The sequence below is a fragment of the Phoca vitulina genome, unplaced genomic scaffold (genome assembly GCF_004348235.1).
Source record: "Phoca vitulina isolate PV1807 unplaced genomic scaffold, GSC_HSeal_1.0 scaffold12, whole genome shotgun sequence".
In the NCBI taxonomy this organism is placed as follows: domain Eukaryota; kingdom Metazoa; phylum Chordata; class Mammalia; order Carnivora; family Phocidae; genus Phoca; species Phoca vitulina.
The window spans coordinates 23,891,363-23,912,659 of NW_022589715.1; the positions used below are offsets into that span (position 1 = coordinate 23,891,363).

General features: G+C 55.7%; 1 protein-coding gene across 1 annotated transcript; it reads right to left on the reverse strand.

The window, feature by feature from the left end:
• Positions 1-1,073: 1,073 nt before the first annotated feature.
• On the reverse strand, positions 1,074-20,749 carry EMX1 (empty spiracles homeobox 1). The gene is made up of 3 exons (XM_032410711.1): positions 19,813-20,749; positions 13,876-14,060; positions 1,074-4,532 (listed from the first exon to the last, which is right to left on the reverse strand). The coding sequence occupies exons 1-3, from the start codon at positions 20,345-20,347 to the stop codon at positions 4,365-4,367; spliced, it is 888 nt and encodes a 295-aa protein (XP_032266602.1). The 5' UTR covers positions 20,348-20,749; the 3' UTR covers positions 1,074-4,364.
• Positions 20,750-21,297: the final 548 nt, after the last annotated feature.

Below are 21,297 nucleotides of genomic sequence, written 5' to 3' on the forward strand. Positions count from 1 at the left end.
CTGGGGGATTCATTCCCCTGGCCTCCCCTGCCTCCTTGGGCCCCCTGCTACTGAAGGCCACAGCTCCTGTCTGGGGCCATCTCCATCCATCTGTCCTCTTAGGTTCTGGTGACTGCTCCTGCCTCTTCAGGCCCCAGGGCTGTGGGCCACTGTCGTTAGCTTGGGGCACTACAACATCTCTTCTTGGGGTCCCCAAATTTGTGAATTGTTCCTTTATCCAACCCTCCTCAGACTGCCCCATTTGAAGAGACTATCTCTTTCTTCCTGGCCCCCGGTTGATAACGAAGGTGTTCTCTTCCAGAGCTTCTCATTTCCCTCTGGAGATGGAAATAAGGTTTTCTGTTGCGGGTAAGCAGGGAAAGAGGTTTGGGGAGAAGGGTGACCGTTTGAGACATCCCCTGTGGAGAACAGGAGTGGATTTATCAATCTAAACCGAGGCTGGGACCTTGGACTTCAAGGGGTGCCATCCAGCACGCTTGCCTGATGTCCTCACAGACTCAGCTGCAAGGGCAGATGGGGAAACAGGTTCGAGCAAGTTTGTGATTTTGCCAGGCAGGTGCAACCAAGGAGCAGTGGGACCAGGGGATGTGGGAGAGACAATGGAGGGGCCTGTGGCCAGGAGCAGCCTGTGAGGAGGTCAAAGCGCGGATGTAGAAGGAAATCGAGTGAGTGAGCGGGAAGAACGTGTGGTCTGATAGGAGAAGACATCTGAATGTGCGATTTGAAAGAAGGCGTGATTCCGGGCTCTCGTAAGCCCTGGGGGTGAGAGTGGTGAGGAGGGGAGTGGGGAATGGGGGTCTGGGGCGCTGGGTGGGTTGTTCATGGAGACCCCCAGGTCTTGGGGAGACAGGAAGACCCTAAGCTGGTGGCCACAGTCTGACAAATGAGGGGGTATGACGGGGACAGGCAGCACACCCCGCCCACGTGCCCCGCCGCACGCCCACACACACCCACACAGTCACAGTCGCGCGCACACGCCCACAGCCCTCCCAGACACTCCCAGACACCCTCACATGCACTCACCCTCACACACACCCCAGACAGCAGATGGGGCGCTCGGGTAATTGGTTAAACCTGTTCCCGATGTCTGGCTCCGCATTGGCAGCGCCTGTCTGACAGGAAAGCTGGCTGGGCCTGCACCACTCAGCCTGCTGGCCTCCCTGCCCCTCCCCCTGCATGGCTGCCCGGGAGCAGGGGCTCCAGCAGAGGCCTGCCGGCCCCCGCCTGGCTCCCTCCTGGGCGGAACCCAGTTCACTGGGCACGGGTTCCGTGGAGCCCCATGGGAAGCAGTCACAGCGCCCCTGAGGAGGAGTTGGTGAAAACCAAGAGCAGAGATGCTAAGATCACAAGCCATGCAGCTACAGAGCTGTGGGGACTAATCTCGGAAAGTTCCATGGACGAGAGGAGCGTAAAGATCATTCCCCGAAGCTGAGGCACATGGCTTGGGCCACGGGAGTTAAGAACAGCTGCCCCGTGTTCCCTCCACTGAAGCCACATGCAGCGTGGGGTTGTCTCTTGTCATCAGTACCGCAGCCGTCTGACTCTGCAGGGCCTGGGAGGCCAGCCCAGCTGGGGGGGACATGACCTCGCCGGGCTCATTTGGGGAACGCCTGGCCAAGCAGCCCCTGTCCACCTGTCCACCTGCAGGGCCCTGATCTCCAAGAGGAAGGAGCAGTCGAGGGAGGGACGGGAGCATCATTCCTCAGCTTCTTCTCCCCTTCCCGGCTGCATCTGTGTCTCTTTGAGAGAAACTTTGGTTTGTTCCCTGGAGAGGGCCCAAAAACTCCCAAATTAGCAAACCTGGCAAGCCGGCAGCTCAGAAAATAGTTCATCCTGATTCCATGTTTTTCAGGCTCACAGAAGCCTTTATTAATGAAGTCACAACACCAATATTTACCGTCTGCAGGGAGAGGCACAACACGGGGGGGTGGATGGGAGTGCGGTGGGGACTCCCGCCCCGCCCCACGCAGGCCTGGCCTAGGAAGACTGGCAGGTTTCCTTGGGTCCTTTCCAGCTCTTTATCTGGATGACAGGGGCTACTCTGCTGGGATCCTCCTGCGCCCCCTCCCCCCCCCCCAAGTGAGACTCTTGAGAGGAACAGCTCACCCGTTCCTCTGCCCCACCGGTGCCAGAAGGACGCCTCCCCTCCTCCACCTCAGCCCACTTGTGTGTACGCGCTCCCCAGAGGTTATCCACCTGCTTGGCGGTGAGACAATGCGCTTGGAGGTTAGGACTTTCAAGATGTGGGGAATGTGTTTCCTGGTTGATGGGGTGAGGAGGGCCATTGGGATGGGAGAAAGCCCTTTGGTTTCTAGCATTGACCGGACCCAAGTGAGATGCTGACGGTCCCAGCAAAAGGACCTTCTGTGCTTGGATCCCTGCATGTGCCCCAGGCAAGTCTTCAACATTGACGTCAACATGGATCAAGCCCCCAGCACATTCCAGGAGCCAAGAGAAACATGAGTAAAGGCACAGCACAGGCAAAACCCATGGCTCACAGGGGCTCAGGGATGACATGGGCGAGACTGAAGCAGAGGGCACCAGGAGTGAGGTAGGAGAGGCCAAGGCTGGGAAAGAAGTGGGGGTAGAGTGGGGGGCTTAGGATGAGTGTGACACAGTCCTGTGTGGGCTCAAGGAAGAGAACCCTAGCCACAGTATGGAGGGGCCTCATCTCTGACATCCACACCTTATTAACCTACCACTCCTTCCCTTCCCTCCCCTCCCCACCCCCAAGGAGCCATGTACACTGCTTCCCAAGGTAGAAGAAATCTTGGCCGTTTGCTGAGGTGGGCAATCCTGGAGGAGAACAGGTGGGGAGATGAGTCAGCTGTGAACGTGTTGGGTTTGAGGTGCCGGGGGGCCTGGAGTGCAGCAGATGTGGGCGGCGGGCTCGGGGGGTCTGCAGCTCGGCAGAGGTCACCTGCAGGGAGGCCAGGGCGCCAGGAGAAGTCCTGCACATGGATGTGAAGCCCCAGGTGGAGGGCACAGTGAAGAGGCAGGAGGCGCAAGGGCTGGCCCTGCAGTGGACAGGGGCGACGAGGCAAGGACAAGACGGGAGGACTCGGAGAGGCAGGTGATGGTGTCAGAGGCACCGGAGTAAAGGCGGAGGGGGTGCTGGAGTCAAGGAAGGAATGGCCAGAAGAGCGGGCTGTAGGTAAAGCCAAATAGGCGGCAGCTGAGTTTGGCCCCCATGGGTGGTGGTAATTGGTGATTGGTGAGAGGGTTGGGGAGCACATGGCAGGTGAAGAAGTGGAGACAGGTCTGGACGTTGTAAGGGAAAGGTTGTTAGGAAGACAGGTCTTGCTTTTTAAGGATGAAGGAAACCTTGATGTGTGACAGCAGGAGAGGCAAGTGGATGAGCAGAAGGGCAGATGAACTGAAGAGCTCAGTCGAGGCCTGCCTTGTTATTCTTTCCTGGCTAGAGGCCCTGCGTCCTTGGGGACCGGTTGTAGGCTCAGCCTTACACCCCAACTTGGAAGCTTTCATCTGCACGGGGGGGTTCTCCGGGGATGGATGAGCATCCCGGTGGGGCCAGGACCTGGGGCTGGGATAGTCAACTTCTGTGATTGGTGCTCTGCCCCCAGCTCCCAATACTCCCTTTTTCTTCTAGTTTCTCCTCAATTGGAGGAGCCACCAGAGTCTCTCAGCATGCAGAAGTGGGCATGTTCTGTCTCTCCCCTAACCCACATGGGCGTTTCCCACCGCTCAATAAGCTTGGAAAGACCAGAGCATAGATAGCCTCCCTTAAGACACAGGGTGGTCCTTCCCCATGTCTAGCCTCAGTTTCCCTTGCTCTAGAGCTGGAGCTAGAGACCAGGTTGGACCACCAACAGAGGAGAAAAGTTAATGAGTTGAGTCTCCCAGGCCCTACCCCAGGCTCCCAGGCGCTGTACAAGCTTGCTCTGCCAGTCCCCTCTGGTCCCCAGAGCCGGAATCCACCCCCCCCACCCCGGGGCTCACAGGCTCCGGGGGTGGAGCTGGATGCCCATGTCATTAAGAGAGAGACTTTTATTATTCCCATAGGGAAGGGAGATACAGGGGGATCACTAAGAACTACAGCGGGTGCCTGGAAAATAAATTAAAACAGAAACGCAGGAGATAAGAGAAGTGGAGAGTGGCTGTGGCCGGCGGCCTGCCCACGCAGGCGGGCTCTCTGAGGAAAAGGTGGAGGAGTCCCAGGCCTCAGCCAGCCCATTTCTTGTCCCTCTGTCAGTGGTGGCCCCAGGCTCCGAGCCCTGTGGGGCCGTGACTCGAGGCCTCCCCGAAGCCTGGCGGGGGAGCGGCCAGAGTCCAGCAGGGCCCACCCGGGGTCCTGGCCAGCAGCGAGCAGATGCTCTGCCCTCGTGGATCCGTGGCTGCCCACCCTAGTCATTGGAGGTGACATCGATGTCCTCCCCGTTGGCCTGCTTCGTGGCGATGCGCCACCGGTTGATGTGGTGGGAGCCCTTCTTCTTCTGCTCGGACTCAGGCCCCTCTTCTTCCAGCTTCTGCCGCTTGTACTTTGTCCTCCGGTTCTGGAACCACACCTTCACCTGGGCCGGGGAGGGAGGGGCAGAAGTAAGAAACACCCAGGAGGCCCCCAGAGCAGCTACTGGGGTCTCAGCACCCAGGCTGAGCTGGGAGCCAGATGGGGAAACCAAGGCCAGGGGCCTCTCCTCTGGCCACGCGCCACCTGCTGGGTCTGAAAGACTACTCTTCCAGATGTGAATGAGGTGGGGCAGGGAGAGGGCAGAGTGAGGGCCAAGAGGGGCCATCTTCCAGTCCCTCTCACAGAGGAAAGGGAGCCATCACGGAGCTGCCGAGCATCCTGTAGGCAAAGCACAGTAGAGGGGAGGCATCCAGGCTCAGGAGCCCAGCAGACCTGGGTCCCTGCCGCCTTCTAGAGAAGAGATAATAATCTCTCCTTCACGAGGTGGAGGTAAACAGTATTTTTAGGCGAACGTATGAAAAGCCATCGCATGAGTCCTGATGAGCACCCTGTGGGTCTCATGTGCCCCCCACCCCCGGCCACCCTATGCTCTTTGCAGCACAAAGAGGCAGAGGGGACATGGCTACATAACCCCCCACATGAAGAGCAGTGCCCAGGACAGCCAAAGCATTCCTAGGGTCACAGACCCTCGCCACTCAAGGTTCCAACTCACACACCGTCCAGGTCAGTCAGTTTTTCTCCAGGGGACCCTGTGGGCAGGTGGAAATCCCCCCATCCCACATCAGAGGTTGAGCTGGGCAGGTGGGAAGGCTGGTCCCTCAGGGGGCAGCTACTCAGGGTAGTCTGAAACCCACCAGTGAGGCCTCCTCCTCCTCAGACAGAGGGGTGTCTGCAGCCCCACCTGGAGCAGTGCTCTAAACTTCCTGCCCCCAAAGTGCTGGCCTCTACAGCCCATCCAGATATGGGAACAGGTTCCATAGGAGAAATCGCAGGGTACAGAAGTGAGCTCCTCTTTAAACAGAGAGGGCTCCCTGCTTCTGTGTCAGGCAGTGAGAGTCCTGACAAGGGGAGGGTTCAAAAGCGGACAACTGTCTTCTGTGATGGGTGGTGGGGGCTTGGAGGGACAGGTCAACAATGCTAAGCTCACCTCCTCCAGGAAGCCTCCCCAGATTTAGCCGTATCTTTCATCACCCCTCGCTTCTCCTGCCTCCCCCAGCATTTGCTCCGTGTCCAGGATACAGCCTTTAACATCCTCTTATGCATGATCGAGGAGGGCTATCCCAGCTCCCTAACTAGACTTAGTGCTCAAGGACTGTGGAGGAAGCCTCACTCATCTGTCAGCTCCTCCTGACCTTGCAGTTCTTTACTTGGTCTTGCAGAGCCAGGCCATCCCTCCCATCCTCAGAGTTGGTAAAAATGGGCCTGGGTGCTGATCCTTTGCTAAGTTCCTTCCCTGCTCTGGGCTTAAGTCCTTCATCTGTAGGAGAGATGTTTTCTGGGGGCCTTGCAGCTCCAGGGCACCTCCTGGGCTTTTGCTCCAGAGGGTCCCTGGGGCAGGTGACGCAGAGATGGCAGGGTTACGAGACATGGATGGTTTCCTGAAAACGACAGCTCATTTGCAAAGCCAGTAGGTGCTGTCGGCTGCTGCTGGGTGACCCCTGGTGTCCTTGCCAGTGGTGAGTGGGAAGTTGTGTGTGTGGAATGACGGTGAGCACTTTGGTTTTGGCAGCCTCAGTGACTGCTGCGGGAAGATCCTTGAACCCTGGGTGGGGCCAGGGGCAGTCCTCAGAAGACAACCCTTAGTGCAGCTGCTAGGCCCTGAGCATGGCGGAAAGGCACAGGCCGTAGCCATAAAGCTAGGCAGTGGCGGCCAAAAGCAGGCCGGGCATCAGGGCCCTGGGAGCACTTCCGTGCCCAGGGCGCTCTACCTTCGCCTTCCCAGACACCACCCCCTGTCCGCTTCATGGAGCCCACCCAAGCCAAGGCTTCCCCTAATAGCACCTCCTCCCCAGGGTCTGCCCTGCCCTTAATTTTAGAGCACTGGATGGGGGTGGGGGCAGCCATCCAGGGACAGGAAGAAATGAGGCACGTGGCCTCAGTGGATGGTGTAAGAGGAGGATCTTCTTCCCTCATCTCTAAGGCAGGGTGCAAACCCATCGCCTGCATGTCTCACCTCAGACAGACAAAGGAAAACAGTAGATACTCTGGGTGCAAAACTTCTAGATCCCATAACCATCTTTCCTTGGGTACAGGGTGGGCTGGGCTCTGGGTGGTTCTCAGCACAACCACGTCTGGCCCCTGCCCGGCACCGGCCCCCTATCCTAGAGCCCACTGACACTATGCCAGCCAGTAGGTGGGTGAGCGCCTATGCAAGGCATGTGCGTGACTCAGGCCTGGATGCAGGGCTGGAGCAGCATTCTTGAGAGCCCAAGGGGCTGGCCGAGGCCTAAGCGTGCCCAGCCTAGTGATGGGGCAATCCGGGGAAGCTCTGGGCAACACCAGGACAGCTGGCCCTCCGCTGCACCTTCTCCCTCTCACACACACTCCAAGTCTCCTTTCAGGAAGGAGACTTCTCTATAGTGGGATGGACCCAGCCTGCTACCCTGCCCCACAGCACTGGCCCGAAGAAGGAAAGTTATCAGTGGTGGAGTTCCAGGCACAGCTTATGTTTTCAGGCAAGGGCCAGCTTTCCTGGCACACCCAAATGAAAGGTGATCCTGAATATTTTCTCCATAAAAACAACCAGGGTCAAGGAGGCAGCTTTCTAGAAACAGGGATGTAAACTGTCTCCCTAAGCAGACTGGCTATCTTGTCAACAGCCTTAGGCTGAATGACCAGATGCTGTTTACAAAGACTGTAATAACAGGGGGATGCTTATGACTTAATGATATCAGTGAAAAGGGCAGGATGCAGTTTGGGCACAGTGTGATCACAACCATGGGAAAACAAAATCTATGCATGGGGAAAAAAGACTAGAAGGAAATGTATTTAACGTGTGGGGTGACCTTTCTTTCTTCTTTCCACTTTTCTGTCTTTTCTTTACTGCATTACTGATAACAATTAATAGTTATTTTTTACTTAGAAAAAAGAAAAAGAATTGGGCTCTGAGTGTAGTAGGAGGCAAGAGTGACACCCCCATCACCTCTGTAACCCAGCAAGGCAATCTGGGGTCACCCCAGAGCCCTTTCCCTGGAGGACAGAGGCCCTAGAAAGGAACCAGGTCATGCAGTGTGGCTCCCAGCTCTGTGGGAGCTAGCTTTGCGAGGCGGTCTTTATTCTGCACCTGCCTCCCCACCATACCCGCACACTAGCCCGCGAAGGCACAGTTGGGATATTGGCTGAAGGAACCCGTCCCCCATCTGTGTCTCCTCTGGGTTTGGAGAGAGGTTCCTTGTGGCCTCCCAAGTCCCCGCTTCACTGAATGTCTCAGTTTTTCCGCTTCCGAGAAGCCAGATCCTTCCAAGATTCTCCACTTTTGCCTGAGTTACCCCACCTGGAGTACTCTTATTTAGCCTTCAGAATCCTGCTCAGATGTTCCTGGGCTGGACCTGCCCCACTGCCTGTCTGTGCTTCCTTAGTTTTCCCTGTCTCAGCAACAGTGACCCGAGCAGTGGGTTCATGTACCTGCTCGAACCTCTGTCTCCTCATCAGGCCGTGGGAACCTGGAGAACCAGAGCAGTGTAGTACTCTACGCTGGAGTCCCAGTGGGCACGTTCCAGTCTGTTCAGCAAGCTGGGCACAGGTGAAGTTCCTGGCACTGTGCTATTGGTTAAGAGGTGCCTAGGCCAGAACTGGAGAGCCCAAGAAAATCAACGATGGAGGGATCGAGGTCTAATCAGGAAAGGGGTTTGGGAAGTGCAATTGCTGGAGAGATTTTAGGCATAGTTCAGGGGACACTTCTCCAACAGGGTCAATTCTTAATCCTCCATGTTGTGGATTGGATTAACCACTTCTAGGGAGAATCTGGGGCAGGGAGGGAGACCTATTGTTGGGAGGCGCAAGGGTCAGCATGAATCAAACAGGATGAGGAAGGTGCTGTGGATGAATGAATGAATGCATGTACGCATTAATGCATTAGAGGACTGACTGATGTATGTATACATTAATGAAGGTGTGCATGTATTAATGGGCAAATGAATGGACAAAGGTACTAACACACAACCAAACTACAGCTCCAGCCAATTATTTCAGACTTTACTTTTGAATAACCTGCTATTTGAATGACCCAGATTTGGATCCCTTCATTTCCACTGGTCCCCAACTTTAGCCCATCCCAAATGGAAGAGTCTGGAGCTCCTGCCTGCATACTTTCAGGAGAATACTTGTCCTCAAGGAGTTCAAATACCCTATCAAGGTAATACCCCCCTCTGCTAGGGATCCATTTCTTATTATTTGATCATATGAGCTCCTCCTACTCTCAGGGTCAAGCCCAATGCCATCCTAGACCCACCAAACTGAGGCCACCTCTGACTCCCCATCAACTATAGCCCAACTCATCCTAAGCCTTCTTGTCTCCTCCTCTGCCAGACCATCCTGGATGCTTGCCCTCACTCTCAGAGAGACATCACAGAGTCATCTGCCTCTTCAGGACTAGGCCCTAGGGACCCACTCCAGTCTCCTTACCTCCCCTGCCCTGTCCTGCTTCCCACTGGACTCTGGAACTTGAGTGATGCAGAAATTCTTGGAGAAGAGCCAAGACTTGGAGAAGAGATGAGTCCATCTCAGAACCGACAGCGAGCTAGTAACAAAGGCCTCTTGACCTTTCCTTAAAATTCAAGTCATTTGGATATCTCCTTCTCATCCATCCCTTAAAAAGCAGAGTTTTTCAGAGCAGGAATGGACCCCAAGAAGTCTCCTTACCAATGCCCCTGGGGGGAAATACCCATAGGCAGGTTACCATACACTCCTTCCTTCTAAGACCTCCCCACCTGTTCTTGGGCCCCAAGACGGTGGCCAGACTCGACACCTCCTGCTCCGTCTTAATCCACCTACTTCAAACCCTCCCCTTCCTTCCCACCAACCTAGAATCCTATGCATCCCTCCAAGCCTTCTGGGCCTGAGGTCTTCTGGGAAACTTGCACCCGTGCAGGTCTCCCCTCACTTCCCTCAGCCCACAGCTGTGACTTCAAGGAGACTCCAGTCACTCGTTGTGCATATTCTGCAAGTGTGCACACTTTACATTTTGCCCCCATCACTAAAGGAGGAATCTCCAAGGCTAAGGACTCCATTTCCACACCCCTTTCCCTCACAGCTCAAATGAACTCAAAGCCAGAGAAGGTGAAGAAACACCTGCTAAACTGTTCAGAGCAGGAGGGGCAGCTGGAAACACTGACCAGTTGATCAGCCTGGAGCAACCAAAGGCTTTCTCTCATTCCCCCTAACACTAATGTGCCACCCCCACGCATGCGCAGAAGCACCCGGGCTGCGTTCTACGCCGTGTGCATATATGATATCACCTGACCTTTGGGCATGAATCACACTGCCTGTACGTGCCCCACACTGTAGTACACACATGTTACACACACCCATTACTCACACACACACACACACACACACACACACACACACACATTCACTTCCACTCACAGCTCTGATCTGACCCAAATCCGGGTCTGCCCCACCAGGACTGAAGCTTAGATGGGCATCATCCACTCATCCGGGTCAGACTCTGAGGCTGCACCATAGCGGTGAGGAGCAAGTAATCAGAGCCAGAAAGGAGAACTAGCCCTTTCCCGGGACTACTCCCTCCACTTCCTGGATTGACCGGTGGCCATCCCAGCATAAATACTCAACTCTCAACCAAACATACTAACCTGCCCCAACAAAGAAGTTTGGGTTGCCCACTGCCAACACTCCATACTAAAGCTTTGAGCATACAGAGACCCCTGGGCCCTGGATTAAGACCCAAACACTAATTTCCTTAACCCTACCAGGAGTTTTATCCATGAACTGGTGGATAAAACTGGATCATCTAAAATAAAGTGCAAGCGAAAAATAGAAAACAGAGGGAAAGGGAGGGGTCAGTGACTACAGAAAGCAAGGGAAATGATTGATAAAGTTAACACATGGATATGTGTACAATCAAAAGAAATTTGCCTATTCATTCAATACATGTTTATGGAGCATCGACTCCTTGCTCGTCACTGAGCTGGACCCTAGGGTATAGAGAGAAACAGGAAGGCTTGACCTCTGGCTCCCAAAGCTCGCCTGTTGTTCATCAGAATCACCCAGAGAGCTGTTTTAAAAACACTTCCTGGATCCTATCCTGGAACTCCTAAGAGAATCTCCTGAATGGGGCCTGGGAATCTGTATTTTAAGATTTTCTTGCGAGATCCATCTAGCCAGTCTACAGAGTGACATTTGGACACGGTAGATAATTTCACAGCAGCAAAGTCCTATGTGTATTATGATATATGGGAGATGTATTATGAGCTCTGAGAACTTGGAGGAAGCATCATATAGAAACACAGAGAAGTAGAATATAGATGAGCCAGAAACTCGGAGCTGGGAAGAACCACGGAGTTCATTTCATCAAATCTTACAGATACAGCAATGTAGGCCCACAAAGAAGACAAAGGTAGAGCTGATGACTGATAAGCAAGCACTAGCAGGCTTATGAATATGCTGTCAGTAGCTACCTAGATCTATAGAGATGGAGACTTGAGATGGATGGTAGATATAGAGAAGATAAAACAGAATAGAGGATAAGGAAATAATCAGCAGTTGGGTAATTGAGAACTATTGTTAGGGAGAAGAAGACCGTAATTAATAGAAAATAGGAAATATAAGTTAACCAGCTTTGGAGAGGCAGTTTAATGAGATCAGACAGAAGTACGTGGCTAGATATAAAACAGCTATCTGTGCAGGATGGATTGGAGAGCTCCGAGAGACAAATGTAGATACTGACAGTAGAAATAGATGGTAGGGGACTGATGGTAGAGATGGACGCCTGACAAATAACCAATAGTTGGAAATGACAGGTAGGCTTGCCCAGTAAATACTGAAAGAGGGATAATTAATTAGATAGCCTAAGTCTAAATAGTAAGTTACAAGAGGGACAGAAAGACAGCTATGATGATGAAGGAGACCAGATATGGCAGAAGAAACACTAGACTAAGTCAGGATTCCCAGGTTAGGGGCTTACTGTAACACTAACTTGATATATATACTACTTTAAACAGAGGGAAGGGAAGGACTGGGGATGAGAATTAATATTATTTGAGTTCCTATTGGGTACCTTTAATCCTTAAACAACCTATTTTCCAGATGAGAAAATCAGAGCTCAGAGAGGTTGAGTAACTCACACAAGGTCACACAGTTAATTAGCAAGGAGGCAGATAATGAAATCCAATCTGCTTGCCTAGGGAGCTCTGCCCAGTCCATCTCTCTATCTCAGAGTCCTCACCTGAAAAGATGAGCCTCAGGATGGTTTCTCAGGCTCAAACCTCCCATAGTTCTATTGTTTTTTTTTTTTGTTCCATATGCTAAAACCAGCTCATCTATAGATAGAACAAGATTAGACATGAGTTTTGATAGTTGAGCTGGATATACCATATTATTCTATCTGGTTTTGTTTTAAATATGTTTGAAACATAATAAAATGAAGGAAACAATCATTACATTTACTAACTGGCATTGTTGGGAGCACATAGGCAGCTAGATTCGGTTTGAAAGAAACTTAATTAAAAATGCTCTCACTGAGCTAAAAAATTGAAAGTTTAAAAAACAATATTATTTCAACAAGTGTTAAATCTGTGGGTGGGAGGATTATAAACCATCTTGTTTTCTTACACTTCTGCAATTAAAATTTAATACCTAATACTTTTTAAATGATGTTAACTATAAACACCATTCTTAAATTGACACCTTGTTTTAGACAACAATTTTAAAACACTGTTTGCCAGGAGGGAAGGGGTATTATTTTATTAACTTGTTTTTTTTAGCATGTATTTCTTTAAAACATTTAAAAAATTAACTCTGTTGTTTTGTAAGCTTTATCTCTGCAGTTAGAACAGCCCAAAAAGCATGGGTTCTACAGTGGAGAGGAGAGCAATATGTGATTAAATGGGGCATCGGACAGATAAGACGTCTTGACAATAGAAACCAAAATAGGACGCGAGGACCAGCGAGTGATGTCTGCCGGGGGAGCTGGGGAGGCACTTAGGGTCTGGACTCCCCCACTGGGCCCCCTTCCTATCTTCACTAATCCCCGGAGACCCCAGGCTGCCCCCTTCCCCCCAGACGCTTCCTCACGGGACTAGGATGGCAGGTAGTAGGGGCCAGAGCAGCAAGAAAGGGGAGAGGGTGATAAAAAGCCGGCGGGGCGGGAGCCGCTGGGCGGCGAGCAGACCCCCCTCATCTGCACATCTGGGAGCTGTGAGGGACTTAAGGGAAGAAGGTCTCCCCAGGCCCATCCAGACACGGAAATCGGCCTCCAGGGCAGCAACCAGCCCCTACAGCACGGCGGCTACTCCCAGGGACCAAGAGCTTAGGTGGTGTTTCCAGGCAGCAATTATTTATGGCAGTCTTTACAATAAACCCAAATCTGCCTCCCTATAACTCCAATCTAGTTCTTTAAAATTTTCTTTTCTTAATTATCAATTACAAAAATACTACGTGGTTACTGTAATTTCACCCAGGTCAAAACCTCTCCAACGCCAGTAGAGTTCGTTCCCTCCCCAACTCAACAGCCCTTCAAGCGTGTGAACACAGTCCCTGAGTCCCCGCATCTACTTTCCCACCATTCCCAGGTGCCTCACAGGTCTGCGCGCCCCAAACACCAGTTTCCAGAGCCCTACCAGCCTGCCTGCGCAGAGATCAGCGCCACCCTCGGACCCCAAGCAGGGCTGGCCCCTGCCTGGCTAATTCCTCTGCTTCTGATGTTCATAGCCTGACGACACGAGGGCTTTCTCCCCACACCACATCCGCTGGTGGGCAGCCAGGCCCCCGCCAACTCTGCCCATGAACAGCCGCAAAGCCGGGGCGGGGAAAGGCCCGGGCCTCCCGCAGAGCCGTGAGCACCCCCGAAGAGTGGCGGGAGAAGAGCGGCCGCCACCACAGGGCTGAGACGGCTCCGGTGGACACTGGGACAGCTCGGGAGTGACTGCGGCGTGGGGCTCCACGCCCTGCCTCCTCCTGAGAACCTGGCACCTCCCATGGCCTTTGAGAGCAGGCTGGGTTGTGGTTTGCTTCCAACCTCCTGGTGGGTCCTTAGAGCTTGACGGAAGTCCTGCGGCCTCCGCGAGGCCAAACGCAGCGGGTGGGAAGGGGCTCTCGAGCGGGCTTTGCAGGAGGGCCGCGGGGGGGCGGGGAGGGTGGCTTGTGGAACCGGGTGGGACAGGGCTCCGGGGAAGGCGGGGGCGTGAGACTGGGCCCCTCTGCACCTGCCCGCCCCCACCTCCACCTGGGCTCGCGGGCCGAGCGCGCGCCGGCCGGGTGATTTTTACCTGCGTCTCCGAGAGGCTGAGGCTGCCGGCCAGTTGCTTCCGCTCGGCGCCCACCACGTAGTGGTTCTTCTCGAAGGCGCGCTCCAGCCGCAGGAGCTGCGAGGGCGAGAAGGCCGTGCGGATCCGCTTGGGCTTGCGCGCGAAGGGGCCGTGCAGCAGCAGCCCGTCCTGGGGCACGTCGCTCGCTGCGGCCGCGCCGCCGACGGCAACACAGCAGGTACAGACAGAGAGAAGGGGCGCGCGGTGAGCCGCAGCCCGGCCGCCGGGCCGCCCGCGGGAGCCGGCCAAGCCCGGCCCTCTGGCCCCGCTCGCAAACGCCCTCGGCGCTCCGTTACCCTCTCCAATCCTGGACTCCCGCCCCCACTTCTCCCCTTTCCCTTGTGCCACCCGTTCCTTAAGTCCACTCCTCTTGCCTCCCCCAATACTTCCCTAGGGCTCCAGAGCTACCCCGTCGGTCGCCGGAGGCCTGGAGGAGCCGAGCAGCGGATCACTCTTTGGGCCAGGAGGAGGGCCCAGGCCTAGCGAGGCGCCAGCCGGCCCAAATCCACAGCGCCTGGAGCAGCGGACGAGGCCGGGAGGTGGGAAAAGTCCCTTAGCTCTCTTTGTCCCCTGACCCCGTCCTATCTCCCTCAACAAGAGTAGGGACAGAGCTGAGTGTCAGGAAGGTGGTAAGGGGAACAGTGAGGCTGCTAAGCACCCTCATGCCAAACATTTTCAGGAACTAGAAGGGACCCAAGGCACTCTCTTTTCACACCTGTTTAAACCACCCGTGCAGCTAAAAATGCTCAGGCTGCTAGCCCTTTGAAAATTCCTGCCAACAGGCCCAGGCTCTACCTTGCAAGTGGTAAAAATAGGCCAGCTGCTACGTCAGTGTCCAGGCAACACCTGAAGGTCCAAGGTTAGGCTTCTTCCTCCCCCCTCCCCGCCTCTCTCCCCCAGGCCTTCAGGTAAAGCCCACTCCCCCCAGGAGACTTCTACTGTTCTCTGGTGGGAAAAGGCCTTGCTTCATCCCTGAATAGTCCCGTGCTGAAGAAACACGTGTATAAATATCTAGATGTCATCTTTCTCTCTAATATATATAGATATAGATATATTGGTTTCTGCATGGGCGTGTGTAAATATATGCTCCAGCCTCCCTACTGTCTTTTTCTCCCATCTACCATACAGGATTTTCAAAGAGTGTGATTGTCCCTTGGCAAATGTTGGCCATCATGGGAACTCAGCTCCTACATGCAGGAGGAGGGGTTGACACTGGGTTGGACAAGGCCCGGGTGGTGAGGTCAGGAACTACAAAAGCCAAAATAAACTTCCACCCACAGCCCCACGCTCAATACCCCCTTCCCCCCACTAGGCCTTCACACAATCTCTGGCTTGGTTACACATGCTCTCAGATGTGAAACAGGCCCTGACATCACCCGTGGATTCTCATGCAGTGGCACGTATCAGTACCCCTGACCCACTGACAAGGAAGAGCCCTAGAAGGAATGTTTTCACACAGTTAGCTGTTGAGATTGACTGATCCAATTAATTTCTTCAGAAATGGCCCACTGGTTTTACCCAATTTGACCTGTTGTTTTGTTTAAGGCAATTGTTTGGATCTCAAGTGACATCTTCCATCTCTGGAAATAACCTCTGTGAGTGAAGTAAGGGCACATAATTGAGATGCTATTGCTAAAACTCTCCAGGTAACTGTTCATGTCCCTCTGCTGGTGGAAACTGACTGACATTACTTTTGCCAAGTCCTTGGGCTTTGGACGCTTACACAGGTGAACTTTATTGCTGGGGTCTTCTCTGGAAAAAGGTTACCAGAGGGGAGGTAAAGTTCCCTGACAATCACTTTCCCGTTTCAAAAGTGGCTGGATCTGTGCAGCTACAAAAGGGAATGGCATCACATCCTGGGGAGATAGAGGGGGACACTCTGCCCAGTGAGCCCTTCAAGGTGGAGGCAGGCCCAGGGCTGTTAGGCCTGACTGGAGGAAGTTTAACTGCTGGTAGTGGAGGGGATAGATGATCAGGGGAGGTGTCTGGCAGAGAGGGGTAAGAAGGAATGAAAGGAGGAGCCTGATCCAAGTAGGAATAAGAAAGTCTTAGGTGGGTACCAGTATGATAGGCCAGAGAAAGGTGGGAGAGGTAGGTGGGAAGCAGACACTTCTTGCTGATGTTAAATTGCTTCAAAAAACGGCATTGTTCTGAGCCTGGGTGAAGTCCCCACAGTGGTTTTTCCTCTGGACAGGTGAGCTGGACAGGGAGAAGGCCTTGCTCATCCCAGAGTTCACAGGGTTGGCCTCAGCAGCTCAACTGGCCCAGGCTGGTCAAAAGTGAGGTGGCAGCCTGGAGAGACCCTGTAGATGGGAGTGAACGGGGTGCAGGGGTGTCAAGGACAGTCTGTGGCTGAGAAAGCAGGACTGCAGTCTGCCTCGGTGTGTATGACTTAATGGCTCTTTTGTAATTCTGAGAGTATGTGTTGGTCCCTTGCGTGGTGTTCTCTGTGTTTGTCTTTATAAACCCAAACTGGAGGATGGAAGCAACAAGCTTACTCTGTCCTTCTGACATACACACATCCCTTTGCCTCAAGTCTGGCTATTTTAGAAAAAGCTAAGTTGCTTGGTTTACTGTCATGTCCTGTTGGGGCAGATAGAATGTATCCTTCAGTCTATGTCTACATGTAGGGGCAGAAACATAGGGGTCCTTCTGACCCAACCACGAAGAAGCAAGGGGCAGGAAAATGACTCAAGATACTGAAAAGTGATCACAGACAGGATTTCAAAAGAAGCAAGGCTTTTTTCCTGTAAGAAAGAGGGGGTTTAGTGCAAAACTAACTATCCGGACAAACTGATCGATAGCTCTACGTTTCTGTAAAGACAGAGTGATGCTTTGGGGGCCTATGTTCCTGGGCCCCTCTCATTATGGCAATCCCTACCACAGCTTCAGTTTCCCTTAACTGGACCACAAGAGCGGAACAAGCTTGGGGCTGGGGCCAGTGTGGCCTGTTTCCATGCAGTAGTTCTCGCCTGGGGCAGTGGATTGTCCGTTTCCGCCAAGGAGAGGTGGGAAAGTGGAAGGAGGCTGACTTAGCCTTCCCGGGAGCCAGGAGGAACTGAACCCCACCCCGTTTTCCTCCAGCCTCGCGATGCAGGCCCTTTCAAGGCAAACACTGGCAGTAGAGACTCCCAGGACTGAGGTGGCGGGAGGTGGGAGCTAGCGATCCGGAGTGCGGGCGCTCGCCCCTGCACTCCCTCCTGGAGAGGCCGTGGCCGGCCGGCTGGGCGGAGGAGCCTGGGGCGACGAGTGGGCGAGGCCGGCCGAGCTGCGGAGATAACCTCATTCCCCCACCTCCTGCCGGAACAAAGGCGCCCTTTGAAGCACCGGCCCATTACCAACGCGGATCCCTGAGGGTTGGGGCTTCGCGGGCCCCCTCCAGACGCCGTTCCCGGTCTGGAAAGTTCCTGAGTCCGGGAAATGGCACCGAAGTGCGGCTAACTCCCGGTCTCCGCCGGCTCCTCCCTTTCAGGCCTCGAAGGCCACCGGCTTCTGGATGCCGCCGCCTGCTCCAGACCCTCCCGCGTGGGCTCTTCCTCTTCCACCGCCTCGCTCAGCGGAGAAGCCGCTTCCCCGCGCGCCGGCCCGCGCTGCCGGAGGGCGCTGCGCACGGAGCGCAGACATGTTCCTTTTCGTTCGTGTAGGGTTTCGTTTCTTGCATTAAAACGGGGCTGAAATGAGCATCGCAGAGACCCGGTTCTCTAGAAAACGCGGCGCCGGAGGGCCTGGGACGGCTCGGCCCGCAGCCCCGAGGTCCCGCTGGGACCGCCAGGCTCACAGCTGCCGGGGCGCGCACCGTCCCCCACCGGCGACGAAGACCGGACCCAAAGCCGAAACGTCTCAGGGTCGGAAAAGTCCTTCCGTGTCCAACGGATTTCCGAGTTCAAAAATGCGGCCACACATGGCTCCATCTCCGCGTCCAGACACGGTTCTTGAGAGAAAAATCCAACCGTTTTTGCAACTCGACAACGTGCCCGCCGGGACTGATGGCTCAGGGAACGGCGGCAATTTCTGAGAAGGTTTTTTCGGAGAATTCATCTGGCCTCGCTTGGCTGGGAATGCTCAGAGCCGGAGCTGGATCTGTCGCGAGGTGTCGCCGGCCCTCGGCGCCCGCGCCCGCGGGGACGAGGCCAGAGGCGGGAAAAGCAGCGAGGAGGGCGTGGGGCGCCGGGTCCGAAGCCGAGGGCGCCGCCGGGGCCGCCGGGGAGGCCATCCCCGGATGAGCAGACACCACAGGGCTTAGGACCGGCTCTGCCCTCTCCTCAGAGCCCCTGTCTCTGCACCAGCCTCTTAACCACGGGTCCCCCTACTGCCCGGGCCCGACGGTTCAGAAATAGCCGAGACTCTCAGATCGGCCCATGGGTGCCAGGTTTTGAGACCCAGGCTGGGCTGGGCCCAAGGAGCACCGAGGCGGTTTACTCAGTTTTGAATAAAACTTCATTCATTTATAGCAGTAAACAATGGTTATAATTGACAGGTCTCATGCCCAAAGCGGCTGACACCATAGGCTCCCTCCCTCACCCCATGATTTGGGCAAATCTTTGAAATCGCAGGGGAGACAAGTCTGCCCACAAAAATTCTTGTTCAAGTAATTACAGTCTTTTATATTGTGGGATCTGCTGGGTCAGTATCTGCTGGTCAGATTGGACTAAGCAAATTGACAAATTGGACCAGGAAAGTGGCTTTCCGTGAAACAGCTCAGTAGCTATAGCCAAAGCTTCAAAAGATCATTTTTCTTCTGTTATCTAAATAATGGTACCAAGCATCTGGTTTACTTTGACTGTGTAGACCGCGGTTTATCCTCAGATTAGGTTGGCAGCCGAAGCTCTAACCATATCTTTTTCATTTGTTTCACTAAAAGCCGGGTTACCTAGCTCTGAGTTATGGAACCTCAAAAGGCTGGGGTCCAGTCCCATCTACACTAACAAAATAAAACTGGAAACTAAAGCAATTACTGCATAAATTAAGGCCACTCTTAAAAAAAAAAAAAAGACAAGAAAAGAGAAACAAACTTTAACAAATTCAAGGAAGAAAACGAACTCCAGCAAATGCAACTCTCTTTCCTTCGGGAAAGTCAGATAATTGAAACATGTGTGTGCATTTGTAAGGCCAGTGGGGGATCTTCATTAGCAAACCTATTGCCCAGTGAAGACGTGGGAGCTCGGTTAGCCTACGACCTTATAAGCCCTCTGCCCCCGCCCCCTGCCTGGGAGGACAGCCGTCGGTCCCGCAGCAGCCGGGTAGGCGCAAGGCGAAGGAAGCCGGTTGCTATTGCAACCCTTCCCGGCCCTGGGTCCGAGAGGCACTTGTGACTTGAAGAAGTCGGGTCGAGGTTGGTGAGAAACACCCCAAGACGGTGGAGCACTCCACACTGAACATTAACTCTCCAGTTTGCCCTTCCTGCTGCCCCTTCTCTCCGCAGACCCGGGGCACGCGGGTGGACTTTGCCCTGCTCGGACGCGCCAGCGAGGGCGGATATCTGGGAATTGGTGGTGGATGTGCGAGCGAAGTAGGGTCCCAGGTCCAGCCCGGGCAGAGGGAGGGGGCGGCGGGCGCTGCGCTCCCTGGGCTGGGACTGGCTCAGCCCGGAGAGATTCTGGCAGGCCGCGGGGAGGATCAGGAGAGGCTCCAAGGAGGCGCCCGGGCTTGGCGTCCGAACCCGCACCGTTTCTGGGCAAGCCTGGCGGTCCCAACCTGGCTCTCTGGGAGCGAACCCAACGCCCCAGAAGCGCATATGGATCCGGCGCGGCTCTTCCCCGTTTGGGAATCGGCCTCTGCGGACCCCACAGCCTTGTTTCAACAACTTCTGAACAGCCCCGCACGCCCCCGAGCCTCCCCCGCGCCACCGCAGCGCCGGCGCTGGCCGGCCGCCTAAGCGGGCACAGCATGGGCACTCACCCTGGAAGCGGTGGCCGAAGAAGCGGTTCCGCAGGACCCAGGGGTAGAAGTGCAGAGGGTCCCGGTGCTGGGCGCCGAAGAAGGAGTGCGGGGGCTGCAGCGGGGAGGCGCCCAGCTGGTGCGCCGGGTGCACGGTCAGCGCGGGGTGGTTCATGGCCTCGGGGAACACAAGCTCGGGCCCACCGTATAGCGAGCGACCGGCGCCCGCGGCGGCGGCGGCGGCGGCGGCGGCAGCGGGGAAGCCGCTCACGAAGGCCGCCTCGGCCGCGCCGGGGTGAGGGTAATTGAGCGCCGTGGGCCGGAGTGGCTCCTCCGAGGCGGCCGCCGCCAGGGGATGGGAGCCGGCGCCCCCGCCGCCAGAGCCCCCGCCGGTGCCGCCGTCCTTGGCTACCAAGGACTCGATGGTAAAGCCGCGCTTGGCTGTGGGCTGGAACATGGTCGCGGTCGCCAGAGCCGAGCGAGGCAGCCGGGCTCCGGGGAGCGCTCCGCGTCCTGGCGCCGCCGCCGTGCGGGGTGTGCACCCAGCCAGGCACATGCACACACACCAGCACCCCTCACCTCCCCCGCCCGCCCGCCCGCGCTCAGACCCTGCCGGCGAGCCAGGCGCGGAGAGGCGAGGGGCGTGAGAGCGAGCGAACGCGGAGTCGGGCCACGGCGCGCAGCTAGGCGCGCCGGCCTCTGGGGCCGAGCGGGCAGCTCCGGGCGCGGGCACTGGCGCGGGTTCCGTGCGATGCTGCGAGCTGCCTCTACGGCCTGGGGGCTGAGCCCGGCCCCCTCCCTCCCGAGTCCAGCCAGGACAGACCCCCGCCCCTGGTCCTCCCAGCACTGCCCAGCTCAGCCTCGGCCGCTGCGCTGCGAGGCGCGAGTTAGCCGGCACCTGCCCCGCGCTCGCCCATTGGCCGCCGCTCACCTGCCCCAAGGTGGGGGGCGGGGCGGGGCGGGGCGAGGGACGGCGGGTGGGGAAGGAGCCAGCAGTCGGAGGCAAAAAGCGGACTGGAGCCTTTGCCGGGCTATCTAGGCCTCCCCCCACCCCCCACCCGCCCCTCGCCACAGGCTTCTCTTCGCGTCTCTGCCCTTTCAGCTGAGTCTGGCGACCTCCCCAACCGTCTCAGCCCACGCGGGAGCCGAAGAAGGCGTCCGAGGGGCCTGGGGCTTGGGAGAAACTCCAACCCCACTTCCCGATGTGTAACTCAGTTGAACCCTCTCCAGTTCATCCTGGGATGTCGTTTCAGTTCTCAGACAACTTGGATCCGAGTGGAGGGAGGGTGGTTTTTGCCCAGTAAATACGTTCTCCGATAACCAGGGCACTGCTCCCCTGGCCTCCTGGGCCCTCCCGCTCACCCACCGTCTGTCTCCTGGGCCGCGGTCTGAAAGCCGCGGCCTTGTTCGTGAGGTTTCGCGTTTTCTGAGTGTTGCGGGGGACAGCTCCAGAAAGGGGACGCCCAGTTCTTTTCACAAGGGGCCAGGCCGGGGACAGCGCGAGAG

Bases quoted from the DNA above. Each gene is read 5' to 3' on its own strand.
- EMX1 (XM_032410711.1), bottom strand. From the start codon at position 20,347: ATGTGCCTGGCTGGGTGCACACCCCGCACGGCGGCGGCGCCAGGACGC. The intron at 14,061-19,812 runs GTGAGTGCCCAT...GCGCGGCCGCAG, and splicing joins CTTCGGCCACCGCTTCCAGG to CGAGCGACGTGCCCCAGGAC. The intron at 4,533-13,875 runs GTAAAAATCACC...TCCCCGGCCCAG, and splicing joins TCAGCCTCTCGGAGACGCAG to GTGAAGGTGTGGTTCCAGAA.